We start from the raw sequence: 14,885 nt of genomic DNA on the forward strand, positions 1-14,885 counted from the left end.
TGCACCCTTGACCATACATCCCTGTGCTTGCATCCTCCAGGCTCGCGGCTCACCTATCTTCAACCGGCGCAGATATGGCGGCAGTACAGCAAAAAGTGTCCGATATGGTCAGACAATACCGTCCAGCTAAGGTGAGCCCCCTCCTGCCCCGCCTCAAGCCTATCCTAACAAACATAGCAATTCCCAGCAACGAAGCGGTCCGACGGCGCCGATGCGCATATCACTTCACTCGACTTTGACGACCAAGGCGAATACATGGTAGCTGCTGCGGACGATGAGACCATGACTATCTTTGATATTAAAGAGGGCAAGTCAACGAAGAACATTCCCAGCAAGAAATATGGCGTCCATCTCGCGAAGTTCACCCACCATTCGAGGCAGGTTCTATTCGCCAGCACTAAGCAAGAGAACTCATTACGACTGCTTGAGCTGCACAACGAGAGTTTCGTGCGCTACTTTACCGCCCACGAAGCCCAAGTCACCTGCGTTGCTCTGTCGCCAGCCAACGACCAGTTCCTATCTTGCGGCAATGATGATATGGTCTGTCTATGGGATCTGAATTCGAGGAGTCCTCAGGGAAAGCTCAAGTTGATTACACCTTACCTTGCTGCTTTCGATCCTGCCGCCCAGGTCATGGCTATTGCATCCCAATCCACGTCTTCGATTCTGATGTACGATGTCCGGAACTTTGACAAGGCTCCTTTTGCAACCTTCTACATGGACGAGCTGGAAGATAGATATACACCATCAACAAAAGGTCGGGCATGGACGAAACTCGAATTCTCAAATGACGGGAAGAGTCTTTTGCTGGGAACAGACTATCACGGTCATTTCGTGCTCGACTCCTTCCATGGAGCACTTAGGTCGTTCTTGGTCGGCAAAACGAACGGCACGGGGCGTGCAGCACCTGTCTCAACTTCTGGGAAGCCACTGGGTCAAGGTGACGCATGCTTCACCCAAGACGGCCGATTCGTGATTGGAGGCACGGGTGAGGCTCCTGACCTACTTCTCTGGGACCTGCAGCAAGCGAATGATGGTGCACAAGAACCCACTGCAAAGCTGCCCAGTCAGGGCATCAAGAGTGCGGTTGTTCAGACCAATCCACGCTTCAACATGATGGCCACCGCGGATACGAGAGTCTGTCTATGGAGGCCACAGTCCCAAATCATGGGTGAGGTCTGATATTTCCATCGTGCTAAGTGTCAGCCAATCGGAGTCGACACTACTCCGCAGGAACCACTTTCTGGAGACGTCCAAATTCAAAGACTTGTCGCCTCCAGCCATCTCTTTCTGGAACACCCACATGTCAGGCAACCAAGATAGCTTTGCTGCTGTCGAAGTGTCTTCAATTGAAGCATTGGAGGCTTTGCATGCTCGAGCAACCAGACTCCTGAGCGAGTTCCAGTCATTCAACGACTACCTTCGAGAAAAAGGCAAGCAGGATGAAGTGGAGATGAGAATCTTCCGAAGAGGTCTCCAAGCTGAATGCGATGGTCTGGACAAGGTGATCTCGGGAAAACTGACGAATGGCCATAATGTAAACGATGTTCCAGAACAGGAAGTCGAGGGCCGACGTGCACTTCTGGTAAAGACATCAAATGTGTCGCACTATGAAATATGGTGGTCTCTTGCAAAGACATGTCGAGGAGTGAGAGGCCTAGGAAGGAGAATTGGCGTGCAACCGAGCAGCAACGAGGGAAGGTCAAGGGCACAGAAGCAGAATCAAGTCCAGGGCCAAGAAGTCCAGGTTGACATCATCGCCGACGATGGGCAGGAATGGATCAAGATTTCCACCGTCTCGGAGAAGCGCCTGCTGTTTGAAATGGCCAAGGAAGGATGGGAGCGTTATGATGACAGCTCAGACAGTGAAGCATCCTCAGCCATCCTGCCCAAACTCGAGCTCCTCCGCCTTGCAGGGGCTCTACACGCCGCTGCGCGCACCACACGCGTCCGCTACCAGCACCCACGCATCCACTTCATCCTCCCTAATCTCCCTTTGGACGCTCATCCCGACGTTTCTGTTCTCCTCACCGCGCTCCGCGCCACCGGTGCCACCGTCTCCAGCGGTTCCATCCCATTGCCGCCCCCTGCAGCACCTCTAGCGGACGCATTCACGCACATGCTCCCCTCCCCACCGCACCAACCTCCCCTTACGCCCTCCCTCTCCCTGGACACCTCCATACTAATCGCCCTCCTCTCTGACCAATGCCACACGCCACCCTCCGAACTCTCCTCCCGCCCTCTGACCACCTCTTCGCACACCTACCACGCCGCCATCCAGCAGCAAATGGCGCAAGAGGAAACCTCGCCGCTCCTCCCCGGAACCCTGTACCCGCTGCTCTGTGAGCGCAGCCTAGTCTGCACCCAGGCCGCCGCCGCGCGCGCTCGCGATATCGTCGACACGATGGGCACAGAGTCGGAGCGGGCTCGCGCTGAGGTCGTGCTGGGCGAGGGTCCCTGCGCGGGGAAAGAGGGAGGTGAGCTCACGGCCGCGCTGCAGGACTTGTCGACATACGCGCTACCCGTGGGGCTGAGGCTGCCGGTGCGCGTGGTGGGGAACGTGGGCGTCGAGGGCGTGCTAGATGACGCAGCGGCGGTGCCTGCACATCCGGGGTTTCCCGTGGAGGTTGCGTGGCGTTTGGTGCGAGGCACGAAGCTGAGCGCTCTGAATGAGAGTGTACTGCTGCATGGCTGGCGGGAGGGCGTGGTGACGGTGACGAGCAATGGGGTGGCGGTGGGCCAGGTGGAAAGGGGAATCAATGCGGTGCTGGACGAGATGGAGAGGGTTGAGGGGAGGGATCTGGTTGGATTCGTGGCGCCGATGTACTGGGTCGTCCAGGAGAGTCGCAGTTTGGTTGGGAAGGAGAAGCAAGGTCGTGGGGCGAAGCAGGAGATGTAAGAGCAATGTCTTCAGGGTGCAGAAGAGGTTGTGAGGTTGTAGAAGTTCTCCATCCGCAGTTCTCGTCCGCTCTAGAAACCGTTGCTGAGAATCATTACGTGCTCGTCAACCTTTCAAAACTGTTCATACAGGCCTGGTCCACTCCCCAATGCTTATTTGCTCACGTCCGTTTTACCATTCCCTTTCTCTCATCATCACCCGCCTCTTCTGGCTCGCCTTCGCTCCACTCTATGTCCTCATCGCCCACCGCAAAGATGGTCTCTCCATCGAGGCTTTCCCGTGGACGTGGCTGTTCCGTTTTGGCTGCTGGATTTGGACTTCTAGTCCGCTCTGCAGGCGTGCCAACACTGCCCATACCACCGAGCCCGCCACGCGAGGCACTCGCTCCCCCACCAAACGCGTCGCGCTCGAGGTCCAGATCGCCGTCTTTACCTTTCTTTGCTTGCCCGTCGGGTGAATCCAGATCGTCCAGGCTGTCGCGGCTGTGGATGGAGCGAATCTCAAAGCCGTCATCATCGTCTTGCGCAAGCTATCCCTGTGTAAGCACACAATCTCCTATCGAACTTGGATGTTGAAACTCACCTCTTCTGACATGGCAAACCGCCTGTTGTTCGCTGTCGGACGCCACAAATACGCAATAAACGCGACATCAAACAAATACACAATATTCAGCCAGCCGTCCAACACGAACCACCGTGTCTGCCAGTGGCGGGGAATAAAATCTGCCTCAGAACTTCCCGCCAACGCAAAACTGTTGACGAAGAAGAATGCGAAAATGACCATAATAGACCCCAAAATGCACCACCACAATCTTTTATACATGAGCGCTTTCGTTTTTTGCTTGCGGTCGATGAGATCCTTCATAGTAGCGTTGAGCGAGGATAGAGTCCAGACGTAGAATGCTGTAAGCGTGCCAGCAAGAGGCAAGATGACGAACAGCACAATAGGCCCGACCGTGTCCGGCGTAACGGCCAGCGACGCGATGGCGTAGATGACGCCAAAGACAAAGTGCACGATTGCAAGAATACGGACGTAGATCATGGTACGTCCCAGCTCGGGCTTGACAACGCCATAGCCCATGCAGACGATAAGCAGGAGGAAGAAAGACAGCGAGATACGGCCTGCGTTCAATATGGCGACAACGACAAGGTAGACTTTGTTCCCGACAGTGTTGCCATTTCGGTTCTGGTAGTCGTAGAAGCCCCAGGTCATGAGCTGCTCGATAATTAGGAAGACAATGGTTGCCGTGATGTAATTCTGTACGGGTAAGATGTCGCCGCGGTTCTGGACGTAAAGGAAAGCCCAGAAGATGCCCAGCAGAGCATAGGTGATGGTCAGGCCACCGTAGAAGGGCAATTTGGCAATCTGCGCGGCCGGAAGCTCACCAAATGAGTTGCGCCATTCGATAACAGCATTGTATTTATGGTTGGAAAATGCGTAGGTAGAGACGCAGTAGTAACCCGTGCGGCGGACGGGGTAGTTGATGACCTTAGGATCTTTGAGTTGGATTGCTTCGTTGTAGATAGGGTTATGCGATTTTTCGGTGGCATTGGAGACGAGAATGAACGCGCCTAGGTCTTCCTCATTGCAGTAGTTGCGGGCAACGTTGTCGGCATCACATATAGTCTCCTTGTCTCTGTAGCTGCGGGCGTCATCGGGCATGCGACCGATCAGCTCTTCGTCTTCCCATTCAAAAATGATAATCGAGGCTAAGGGGTCCGAATCGTCGGCATCTGTGACCGGTAGGAACTTGACAAGGATGAACGGGTCGACCGAGCCTCCCCACGACTTGCGGCTGTACATGCCAGAGCATCGTTGCCGGTTGGCGTCGTCTTGCGCCTGCTACAGTTAGAGCTGACATCAATGTCACAAGCTTCTCACTCACAAGTTTCACCTCATTTCCCAGTACTAACGTCGCCAAACAGGCCAGGGTAGCCAATGAAGGCCCCCAAGGCTTCATCGCAAGAAGTATCCTTGCAGGACTTGACAATCTGGGAGGACGTGTTCGCAGAAGGCTACCAGACCTCGCCTCGGATTTGCTTAGGTTGCGCGTAGTAGGATCGAGGTCGTCCTGAACGTACAGAGGAAATGAGTCGAGGAAGAGTCGATGTTTGTCCGATCAAGTCGGGACGCCGCTGTGAGCCGGGAAACTGCCTTATCTTGACTCGCGTGGACAGGCTTGGACGCCTGGCCTGACTCAAGATGGCAATTCACTGCCTGATTCTTCAAGACTTCAAGCTGATATACCAATTCGCAGATGTTCCAGGGAATTGAAGCCAGAGCAAGCACCTTTATCTCAAATCGATAGTACAAAAATACAACGACTCGTACCAATCGACACGAAGAGCGTGAATGGGCGAACCGAAAGGGTACATCAGTCAACGGTGAACATTTTTATTCAACTTCACCAAGGTTGTGGTTTGGCACGGTATTGACACGGAGATGCCAGGCACAGTAGCCACGCCGACGTGCGTCGACTGCAAAGATGCAGACGGAGCCCACAAGATCCGTCAGCGCCTTCTCTGCGCTCCATGCTTCAAGCGATACGTCAACTCCAAGATCCTCAAGCGCATGGAGTCCTACCGGATCAAGAACCAAACCGGCACCTCCAAGCCGCGCCTGCTTCTCGCTCTCTCCGGAGGCGCCTCATCCATGGTGCTTCTTTCAGTGCTCGACGACCAACTCCAAAAGCAGCTATCAAAGCAAAACCGAACCGCTTACGACCTCGTCATCGTCCACGTTGACACCTCCCATTCGCCATCCAGAACGACGCCCACCTGGTACTTTGCAGCAGCCCAGCGTTTCCCGCAATACACCTTCCTCCCACCCGTCCACATCTCCTCCGCCTTCTCGCACGATCACAGACTCACCTCCACCCTATCCCACCTCGGCCTCCCCACTCCCACCACCCCCGACACCCCACAGTCAACCTACCACACCCTCCTCTCCGCCTGCACAACTCGCACGACACTCACAGACATCGAACAGATCGTCCTAACGCGCCTCCTCGCCGCCCTCGCCCGCACCCACACCTGCACCTCCCTCCTCCTCTCGCACAGCGACACGCGCCTCGCGTCCCAATCCCTCTCCGCGGTCGCCAAAGGCCGCGGCGGCGCCGCACCGGGCAGCAGCGCCGACGGCTACAGCGCGGGCCACGGCGTCGAGATGCGGTATCCGTGCCGGGATCTGTTCAGGGCGGAGCTGGAGCTGTTTGCTTCGTCGTTGGAGGAACGGGCGGAACTTGCGGAGGGGGAAGGCGAGGATCCGGCGGTGGCGGCGGCGAAGGTGCCGAGTGTGAAAAGCTTGAGTATTGATGAGTTGTTGGCAGGGTATATTACTAGTCAGGGGGAGAGGTATCCGAGTATCATGGCGAATGTGGTCAGGACGGTGGGGAAGTTGCAGAGCGAGGAGCCGGGAGTGGAGGAGGGGCAAGGCAAATGGTGTGCTTTTTGTCGGGGGGCGATATTGTCAGCCCAGGAAGGGGATAGGGAAGAGCTCTGCTACGGGTGCACCAGGATGAGACAGGATATCAAGATCAGGTAATAGCAGACGCCGCTTTTTACGATTACTACGGGGGATATCTCTCTAAACCATGCTTGTTGCAAACTCGTAGAGACCATCATACGCCACCGGATTCCAATCCCAAGTCGTTATTCATCCTTCGATGGCGATGTTCGATTAGCGACACTGATCAATGCCAGAAACATCGCAGACCTAATCAGTGGCGATCGCGCCGGTCACGCCTATCGCGCCTGTCGTTGGTCTTGACCCTTCGTGGTGGCTCGATAGTACTTTCAGTGTAGCCTGCTTCGCTTTCGATATCAACGGTAGAGTCGTCACGTCTTCCACCGCGTGCTCTATCCCTGCGGCTCGTGTATCTTGGCGGTGGACCGTTCCTGGTCCTCGCATCTTCTTCAGCTTGGTAGTCGAACTCATCAGGCAAGCTGGGATCCGCCATGTTCTCTTGAGGCGTGCCCTTCAACCGCTTCTTGCCGCGCTTGCGCAGCTCGTTTTCGAAAAGAATGACATTCTTCGTGTTGCACTTGTATGCCGCGTCTGCAATATCGCCGGCGAACGGGATGAGGCCAATGAAGAAATCGATGATGATGTTGAATTTCATTTTCATCTTGAGGCTCGAATCCAAGCTCGGCTCGACGCTGCAGATAGTACGGTATACCATCAGACACAGGAGCATGTCGAGGACATCACCAATACCGGGGATCAAGCCAATGACAGCGCCCCAGCCACAGCGAATGCCGAAAAACGAACCCAGTGAAAGGTCGAGTCGATATGCGCGGCGCTTGGCCTTGGTGAGGATGGCAGCTTCTTTTTCGGTCAGACCGGGAGGGTGCGCTTTCGGCAGCTTCTTCTTAGACTTGAAACCAAGACGTGTGGCAGGTACGGTTTCGAAATAAGGATCCTGTAGAGCGTTAGCAATGAGGAAGATGATGCTGGACAGGGAAGCCTACCTCATAGCCCTGCTTGTTGGACTTTGACTCCTTGAACAGCTTGCCGATGACAAGCTTGGTCACGAGCGAGGTCATGATGATGGATGCGTGTCACTCAGACCAACAAAAATGTGTGAGATGAATGTAGATATGCAACGATATGGCAACTTGTTGGTGGCTGGTGAGTCCACCGCTGCTCTGACGTGTAGTCGCGTGTTGAGGAACTTTTGCGGAGAAAGACAAAGACCAAGAATGCGGCCCAGCCTAGGTTAAGTATCCTTTGTTTGCCAACTTGTTTCTGCGGAAGACCCTAGAACACGAAGCCCGGGAAAGCTGGAACTGATCAAACGTCCAACCTAACCAGCCTTCGTCACAGTTAAAGCTACCCTGGTGCGACGATTGGGATCTGAGTGACGGCAGGAATCCGGCTTGAAACTCGAGCGCGCGGCAGTCGTCACTTTGCCGCAGATCTGCAGATCACAACCAATCGGCGCGGACCACATGGAGACGCACAGCCACCACCGAGCACGGACCCTGCTGAAGCGTTGCAGCTGCGCCACAGATCGAAGTCTCCAGCCACATCAACATCGACCGCTCGAGACTTGAGGCACAGTCGAGCACACCTCACTTACTCAACACTCTTCACAAGGACGTGTCACCGTCCCGGTCCACCGGATAATTCACATCCACAATGTCCCGCGACGCTCACCTCACCTCTTTGCACCTCCACTCTCCCCACCACGCCGACCTCTTCGAAGAGTTCTGCCGTCCCCCCGCTGTGGGCAACGCAGCATCATCCCAACAATTGCAACCCCCCTCCCTCGCCAACCAGCATCCCCAGCACTCCAACACAACCACCACGCAACCTACCACCGACGCCGCCTCCGGCATGGTCGCCCTGCCCGGCCACTTCCTACCCTTCGAGGAGATCGCGCTGCCGCCGGAACTGATGCCGCTGAACCCAGAGGACGAGGATGGCGTGGTGCCGGACATGCACGCGGCATTTGGCATCTTGCGCGCGCTGGGCCCTCCGGGCCACGCCGCGAACGGGACGGGTGCCGTGGGCTATGGTCAGCAAGCTGGTGGTGAGGAGAGCAGGGCTGGCGCGCAGAGGGGCGAGGAGACGTGGCGCGACCTGGGAATGGAGGGGGTGTTGGCCTCTGGTGGTGGTGATGCTGCGGGGAGGGGGGCTCGCAGTGGGATCGGAAATGCGAGTGCTATGGGGGCAAGGCACAGAGAGGGCCGGCGCATGGGCTTGCTACTTATGCGGTGATGATGGGAATGTGCTGCACCGAAACACATGATACAGCACTGATGTCCTGCGTCGCTGGACCTGGTACCCGGCGCTCACATGTGATCAGCCCCTCTCGCACCCGCCGGAAGCCGCAAGCCTCTGTGAGGAAATGAGGCTTCTCTTGACAATGTGGCGGAATGGAGGTATCACAAAGATTACCTCACCTCCCCGCGAGGAGGCCACCAAAACCAGCCATCTACTAGCGATGAGCACCTTCCCTGGCTAACGACCTCGCGTTGCTGGATCGAGACATCTGGTTGGTCAGATTGAGGGCACCTGGAGGGATGAGAGAGGCTTTGACGGGCTACTACGCAACGGAGATGGTAGACGATGGATGGCAGGGACAGTCTAGAATTGACAACCGCAATCAGGCCATGAAGAAAGGGAATCCAGTATCAAAAGCAACGAGGGAACTGGTATACGACAGGGCACGGGCATGATATGCAGACATGACGCTTTTCGTGCGAGTCGCGCGTCAGACTTGCGTTCAACAGTCATCATTCTAAAAAAAACCTCGGTATGATATCCAGGCCCGTGAAATGCAGTGGCTCGTTCAGAAATGTTCTCAAACTGGCCGTATTCCCAACAAGGACGTCCACGTCATGGTCATAACCTTGCATAATCTCTTCTCCACCAAGCGGCCCTCAAATCCTCACCACGTCCACCCGAGCCCGCTCATAAACCTTGTGAGGCACATTCTTGCCTTCTTCCCGTTCACTGTCCTCCAACTCGCGCGGATTCAGCGTCATCTGCGCGTACGTGCCCGCCGCCTTCTTCTTGCTCAGCTGTCCTGGATTCACTACCATGACCGAGTCGACAACCTGTTTTCGGCCCTGTTAGCAACTGTTTCACTAACTACCAAGAGGAAATTCAAAAATGTTGGATGTGTAACAACGTACCTTGACACCAGCGGTCAACACACTCCCCGCCACCAGCACATCCGGCCGGACACTCCCCCACTCTGCCAGCCTGCTGTAGCCTACGTCGACACTGGCCCTCCCTTTCCCAGCTGGGAAGAGCGGGTAGAAGTGGCGTTGCTCAATAACCATGCCGGGAAGGCGACTCATCAACTCACCCTTCTCGCCGTGACTGACTTGCTCCCGGCTGAGATCGAACAGCACATCTTGGGCGCTGATTGCAAACACCACTTCATTCAGGCTGACGAAGCACGGGTTGGGTAGCAGCTTGACCTGCTTCGGCAAGGCGAGTTCCTTGCGGTTCGTAAACTGCTCTTGCGGGAAGGAGACATGTTTCGACACGGCGTCTCGCGTCGACGGCGTCATGAGGACCGTGATGTTGGGGTTGGCGTGTACCAGGCGCTGCAGTGGGGCGGAGATCCATAGCCGGAAGAGGGCGGCCATATTGGCCGGGTCGGCATCGGGACCCTTCACGTCTGGGAGATCAAAGTCACCGGAGGCAAGCAGTGGGTGCTCGGTGTCGAGGAAGGGTCCAGTGAGGATGAGCGCGTCAGCCATTTGGGAGGCAGCTTGCTCGCAAAGCTCCTGGAGAGGCTCGAAGAGGAGGTTATCATCCGCTGTGTACGGTCCGGAGGCGTAGAGAATGTTCAGTGGTTGAGAAGAGAGTTTCTCGCTGAGAGTGTCGATGACTGTGGGCGCGGAAACAGGCATGGGTAGACGAGGAACGGGTAGCACCTCTTTGACGCTGAAGTACAGACCTGAGGCATTAGTGCCGCGGACAGCCACGATCTGCCCTGGGAAGAAAGTGTAGTGGGGAAGAGCAGAGACGTCCAGAGTGACACGTAGACCGGCACCCATGCGTCTTGACATCTCCAGGACAATGGAAGAAGTGTTGAGTTTGTTTTCGGGTGTGTCGCTGGCAATGCGGCCGACTGCCACAATCTCATTGGTAGACTGTGAAGCGGCATTACCAAAGATCGACTCTTCGAGGTTGTGGGCGTTCATTATCAGGGGAATAAAGGCATCGATTCGCTCGTCAAGGACTTCAGATGAATCTGACTGCCGCATCGACATCGGTTTGTATCCGAACTTCTTGATATCGGTATTGGCAACCAGCTTGACTCGTGGTTCAGCAGCGGGTGCGATCGGTACTTCGGCTTGAGGAATATGCGCGTTGAGAGTCTCGAGTACCTGACCAGGGTTTGGCCGTGAGCTGAAAGGCATGGACGATCCTTCTAGTGGGCTCTTGACGGCGGTGGACTTGTTGACCTTGCGGGGCATCGGCGTGTCCTCTACCCCGGCTTTTCTCTTGATGCTCCCACTCTTGCGCACGGCGTTAGGAGTCAACTCGTCGAGCATCCCAAACACATCGTTGCCGTTGGCTGCGCGCGGTGTTGCTCCCACGGTGGGTTTGCGAGTCGACCCGACAGTATGCGCTTTGCCCTGATTGCCGCGTTCAAGTTGTTCTTGCACGTCTTTTTGAAACATACGAGCATTCTCGAGATCGAGCCTAGTCTCTTCCGGACCCATCTTCAAGCAGTACGACTCCCATTTGTAGAACAACTCTTGAGCAGAAATCGAGTGGAGGCGCTGTGTCGATTCAAGCACGCCGAGGATATCAGGTGAAAGACCGTCGCCCGCAGGCGCGAAGAGCGCGTTGATGTTCTCTTTGGAGTCCGACATTATGTTGAGGGATCCAAGAGGAGGTGTTACAATATCAAGGCTGTGGCAAGAATGGATCACTGCTGAGGTACAGGCCAACTTGACAGGACAGTTCAGAATTGGAGTTGAATAGACGCGTAGCAGTTTGAGCGACGCGTTCGCCGAAGATGAGCCGAGAACCACTTTACACGGAGACGACGTTATCTCCGCTTTCACCTATAGTGCTGGGAGTCGTGAAGTGCTTTCAGTGCCATTTTCTTGGACAAACGGCGTATCATATCAGAATGGCAACACCTCGTTCCCGAAATGTCATTATGCCTAGTATCTCATACCAGCCCAGGGTGCCGGCTTTTCTAACCTGTTGCTTCATCCTGAGCACCGTACCTGGCGATTCGATGCCTCGCCCATGCAACAGTCAGCCTCCAAACGCCATTCGTTGCCTTCCCATACTTTCATGAGTCACTTTCCTGCCCCTCGATCAGGATATATTGTAGAATGTCGCTCAGCGATAGCACCCCCTTGAGAGTGTTTTGCTCATCCACAATCATAATACGATGCACCCTTGATTTTCGGATCGTGTCTAAGATCGTATCTAAGCCATCGTCGAGCGAACAGGTGTAGATGCCCGGATGAGAAGGGGAACGGGCTGAGAGCGCTTTGCCGACAGTCCAAGTCAGATTGCCGTAGTCACCGGACTTGAGAACGTCGATCACGTCAACTGCTTCGAAAACATTAAGGAGAATACCTGGTCTGCGTCAGTAGTTGAAATGTAAGGATTTAGGTCCATACCCTCAAACGTCACCACTGGCACGCTCGAGATGTTCCTCATGACCATCTCGTCGATCACGTCCAGCACCGTTGAGTCAAGACTGCATCTGACGATGTTTTCGTATGTCCCTATCCGAAGTGTCGACAAAGGCTTGCACAACAGCGAGTAGTCCCGTACGTTCATAGCAATGAACTTGAGGATACGATATTGGGTGATGACACTCGTAACCATATTGCGCTGTGTGTCAGAATCGTACGAAACGAGAGGAATTCTTCGCGCTCGAGACTGCAGCTGTTTACGTAAAGCGTCGTAGAGGATAGCTTCGGGAGATGTCGAAATGGTCTCTGGCGCTTTGACATTGAGCACACGCTCGACCTCTGCTGTCGTTAGCATTGACTATCTTGTGCTTGGAGTATCGCACCTCTAAGGTCACTCAGCAGAAGACTGTCAACATCTTTCAGCTTGTCCGCATGCAGGTTATAGTACCGCACCACGTTGAGGTAATCGTTGACCGTCAAAAGACCGGCATAGGTGGACGTCGTCGAGTCCCACAGGGGTGCAGACACGATACCTGTTCTTATCAACACCGACACCGAATCAGTAGCATTGCACTTACCACACTGGACGAGAATATTCAGGCTCTCTTTCACCGTCAAGCTGACGTCCAGCTCGATCAAGCGGAAACTCAAGGGCAGCACATCGTAGGCGGTGCGCGCTCTCAAAAAGTCCCTGATTTTCTTCTGCTCAGCTGTCAGCTAACTTCTGTACCACCATCAAACTGCCTATATCCATACCAGTCCTCTCTCCTCATCAAGGTCAATTTTCCGCTTCGGCTTCGACGGGCCCGAGGAGCGACTGTGCGCGAGTGGGCGTTGCAGAAAGGTGCTAGGTCTGACAAAGGGTGGTGTCTCGTGACTGCTGCTGGTCGACTCTGGTCCCGCGGCGGGCGGATTGGCTACGGCAGCAGAAGGGGGTGTGCTGTTCGTCGAAGTGACCGAGGCAATACCACCCGTCCCTGGCGACTCGCCAATGCTGCCGTCGACCTCCGCTTTTGGCTGAGAGCTCGCCTGGGAGGGCGGCGTAGGCTGCGAATGTGCTGAGGGAGGTGGGCCGTTCGCGATCTCGTGATGCTCCATCGCCGATCAATCACCTAGTTGTCACGGCGCATTGCTGCGCTGCGCGTGCTTTGCGTGTTCTCCGTAGACACAAACGGAAGCGCAGAACGTGTGGGGTGAAGGATGAAGATCTAGATCCAATGTTCGCCCTTGCAGTAGTGGGGTTGTGGACGATGAAATGTGGGATGGGAAATGGGGCGCAGGTTTTCGAGAACGGAAACTGCCCCTCTGCGCTCGGTTTTGCCCTGACATGTGACAAACCTCAAAGTACTCATTTGAGGAGCATAAGACCGAATGCAATGCAGTGACCGGTATGATTGTCTATGCTCTGCTACCTATGAAGACCAGTTGAGAATCGAAGGCTACGAAAAGCGCTTGTCGCATGTATTCATACTTCTGGTACAGCAGCCGCGAGTACCGACTCTTTTTCGAGGTCAGCTAGACACTTGTCCTGGCCTCGCTTCAAGTACATTTCATACTCGCCCACACGCTTGCCTGCCTTCTCCCAGCGTGCTTTTCGTTCTGCTCTATTCTGGTCCGCAAGCTGTGTGAGCGCAGGCCAATAAACCGAGTGGTCATAGTCGAACTCTACAAGACCACCGCTCTCCTTCAAGAGCTGCTCTCGAGGGACATGAAGACCCGAGTCCTCGTTGAACTTGATCTTCTCGCGCGTCAGAGGGTCGATGAAGGGGGTGATCAGCTTGAAGAAGCCCCAGATGTAGAATGGTACATTTGTGACCAGGGCTCGTCCTAGTCGTTCCGGATAGTGGTTCTGAAGAATGTTGAGTGTCTGTTTGCCCTGGGCGAGAGTTGCACCTTGGCCCGATTTGGTCTCGGCGAAGTTGATGAGCAGGGTCAGGGTTTCCTGGCCGGCAGGCATCAAGTCAATCGACCGCTCCAGCATGTACACCAAATGCTCGATCTGACGTGGACCACGCTCGGTGTTCTGCTTTGACGGTCGCATGTATTGACACGTCCGGCCTTCGTTGTCCCAGCCTATGATCAGCTGCTTGCCAGTTTCGTTCTCGATTCCGACGTAGTCACTTGTGATCTTCTTGATGCCGTACTCGCGACGCCAGATCAGAGTGTTCTTCAGCCGGGTCTCTGCGGCACTCACATTCCACTTGTCTGCACGTAGATATCGAAGAAGGCAGTCTCTTGTCAGGAACATTCTCTCATCATCCTCCAGCGGTGTGTTACCGGCCCCTCGGACAGAGGTCTCGGGAACTTCGGTCCATTTCTCAACGTTCGCCAGCATAGTCTTGTACTTCTCCTCTTGCTCTGATGTCAAGTCCGGCCGCTGTTTGGGTTCCGACGACTGTAGTGGCGCACCTAGAGGTGTCTTGATGGGGCCATCGATCGAAGACAACGGCAAGTTCAGAGCAGCGGTGGGTTTCGGCTCGACCGCTCCGCCGACAGCAGGGGCAGTCTGTACTTCTGAAGTGCCATTTACCATGGTAGGACCGTTCGTGCCGTTCTTTTCTGAGAGTTCGGGAGATGCGCCTGCATCCTGGAGCCTGGTGTCATCCATAGCATTCTCGAGGTTGGCCATTGTCTTTTCGGGATCACTGCCAGTTGCAGCGTCCGGAGCAGTCACGATAGGTTGCTCGGTAGCCATGTTGGTGATTGCAGTAGTGAGACACGATCGAGAAAATAACAGTAGGTCAGTCAGACCTTGTATCGAACTGCTATCGCATCATAGTATCTGTTGGGAATACTCGTAAAAAAAGGCCAGTCGGGAAGATCAATCCCGAGCCTTGTACCTGCCTCTTCTTGCTCAC

At 55.1% G+C, this 14,885-nt stretch overlaps 9 protein-coding genes across 9 annotated transcripts; 4 read left to right on the top strand and 5 right to left on the bottom strand.

Annotated features, from left to right (window-relative positions):
- Positions 1–104: 104 nt before the first annotated feature.
- HMPREF1541_09681 (uncharacterized protein) lies at positions 105–1,182 on the top strand (the record flags this gene model as incomplete). The annotated part of the gene is made up of 2 exons (XM_008714354.1): positions 105–131; positions 178–1,182. The coding sequence occupies 2 exons, from the start codon at positions 105–107 to the stop codon at positions 1,180–1,182; spliced, it is 1,032 nt and encodes a 343-aa protein (XP_008712576.1).
- Positions 1,183–1,303: 121 nt separating this feature from the next.
- Positions 1,304–2,899, top strand: HMPREF1541_09682 (uncharacterized protein; the record flags this gene model as incomplete). The annotated part of the gene is made up of 1 exon (XM_008714355.1): positions 1,304–2,899. The coding sequence occupies one exon, from the start codon at positions 1,304–1,306 to the stop codon at positions 2,897–2,899; it is 1,596 nt and encodes a 531-aa protein (XP_008712577.1).
- A 160-nt stretch (positions 2,900–3,059) lies between these two features.
- On the bottom strand, positions 3,060–4,859 carry HMPREF1541_09683 (uncharacterized protein; the record flags this gene model as incomplete). Its single annotated transcript, XM_008714356.1, has 3 exons — positions 3,060–3,428; positions 3,482–4,738; positions 4,785–4,859. 3 exons carry the CDS (start codon positions 4,857–4,859, stop codon positions 3,060–3,062), a joined length of 1,701 nt encoding a protein of 566 aa, XP_008712578.1.
- Positions 4,860–5,341: 482 nt separating this feature from the next.
- Positions 5,342–6,442, top strand: HMPREF1541_09684 (uncharacterized protein; the record flags this gene model as incomplete). The annotated part of the gene is made up of 1 exon (XM_008714357.1): positions 5,342–6,442. The coding sequence occupies one exon, from the start codon at positions 5,342–5,344 to the stop codon at positions 6,440–6,442; it is 1,101 nt and encodes a 366-aa protein (XP_008712579.1).
- A 175-nt stretch (positions 6,443–6,617) lies between these two features.
- Positions 6,618–7,443, bottom strand: HMPREF1541_09685 (uncharacterized protein; the record flags this gene model as incomplete). Its single annotated transcript, XM_008714358.1, has 2 exons — positions 6,618–7,319; positions 7,369–7,443. 2 exons carry the CDS (start codon positions 7,441–7,443, stop codon positions 6,618–6,620), a joined length of 777 nt encoding a protein of 258 aa, XP_008712580.1.
- A 595-nt stretch (positions 7,444–8,038) lies between these two features.
- Positions 8,039–8,620, top strand: HMPREF1541_09686 (uncharacterized protein; the record flags this gene model as incomplete). Its single annotated transcript, XM_008714359.1, has 1 exon — positions 8,039–8,620. One exon carries the CDS (start codon positions 8,039–8,041, stop codon positions 8,618–8,620), a length of 582 nt encoding a protein of 193 aa, XP_008712581.1.
- Positions 8,621–9,285: 665 nt separating this feature from the next.
- HMPREF1541_09687 (uncharacterized protein) lies at positions 9,286–11,241 on the bottom strand (the record flags this gene model as incomplete). The annotated part of the gene is made up of 2 exons (XM_008714360.1): positions 9,286–9,462; positions 9,541–11,241. 2 exons carry the CDS (start codon positions 11,239–11,241, stop codon positions 9,286–9,288), a joined length of 1,878 nt encoding a protein of 625 aa, XP_008712582.1.
- A 431-nt stretch (positions 11,242–11,672) lies between these two features.
- Positions 11,673–13,125, bottom strand: HMPREF1541_09688 (uncharacterized protein; the record flags this gene model as incomplete). Its single annotated transcript, XM_008714361.1, has 5 exons — positions 11,673–11,965; positions 12,010–12,369; positions 12,411–12,560; positions 12,606–12,729; positions 12,784–13,125. The coding sequence occupies 5 exons, from the start codon at positions 13,123–13,125 to the stop codon at positions 11,673–11,675; spliced, it is 1,269 nt and encodes a 422-aa protein (XP_008712583.1).
- A 367-nt stretch (positions 13,126–13,492) lies between these two features.
- HMPREF1541_09689 (uncharacterized protein) lies at positions 13,493–14,722 on the bottom strand (the record flags this gene model as incomplete). The annotated part of the gene is made up of 1 exon (XM_008714362.1): positions 13,493–14,722. The coding sequence occupies one exon, from the start codon at positions 14,720–14,722 to the stop codon at positions 13,493–13,495; it is 1,230 nt and encodes a 409-aa protein (XP_008712584.1).
- Positions 14,723–14,885: the final 163 nt, after the last annotated feature.

This window comes from Cyphellophora europaea (assembly GCF_000365145.1).
Source record: "Cyphellophora europaea CBS 101466 unplaced genomic scaffold supercont1.11, whole genome shotgun sequence".
Classification (NCBI taxonomy): domain Eukaryota; kingdom Fungi; phylum Ascomycota; class Eurotiomycetes; order Chaetothyriales; family Cyphellophoraceae; genus Cyphellophora; species Cyphellophora europaea.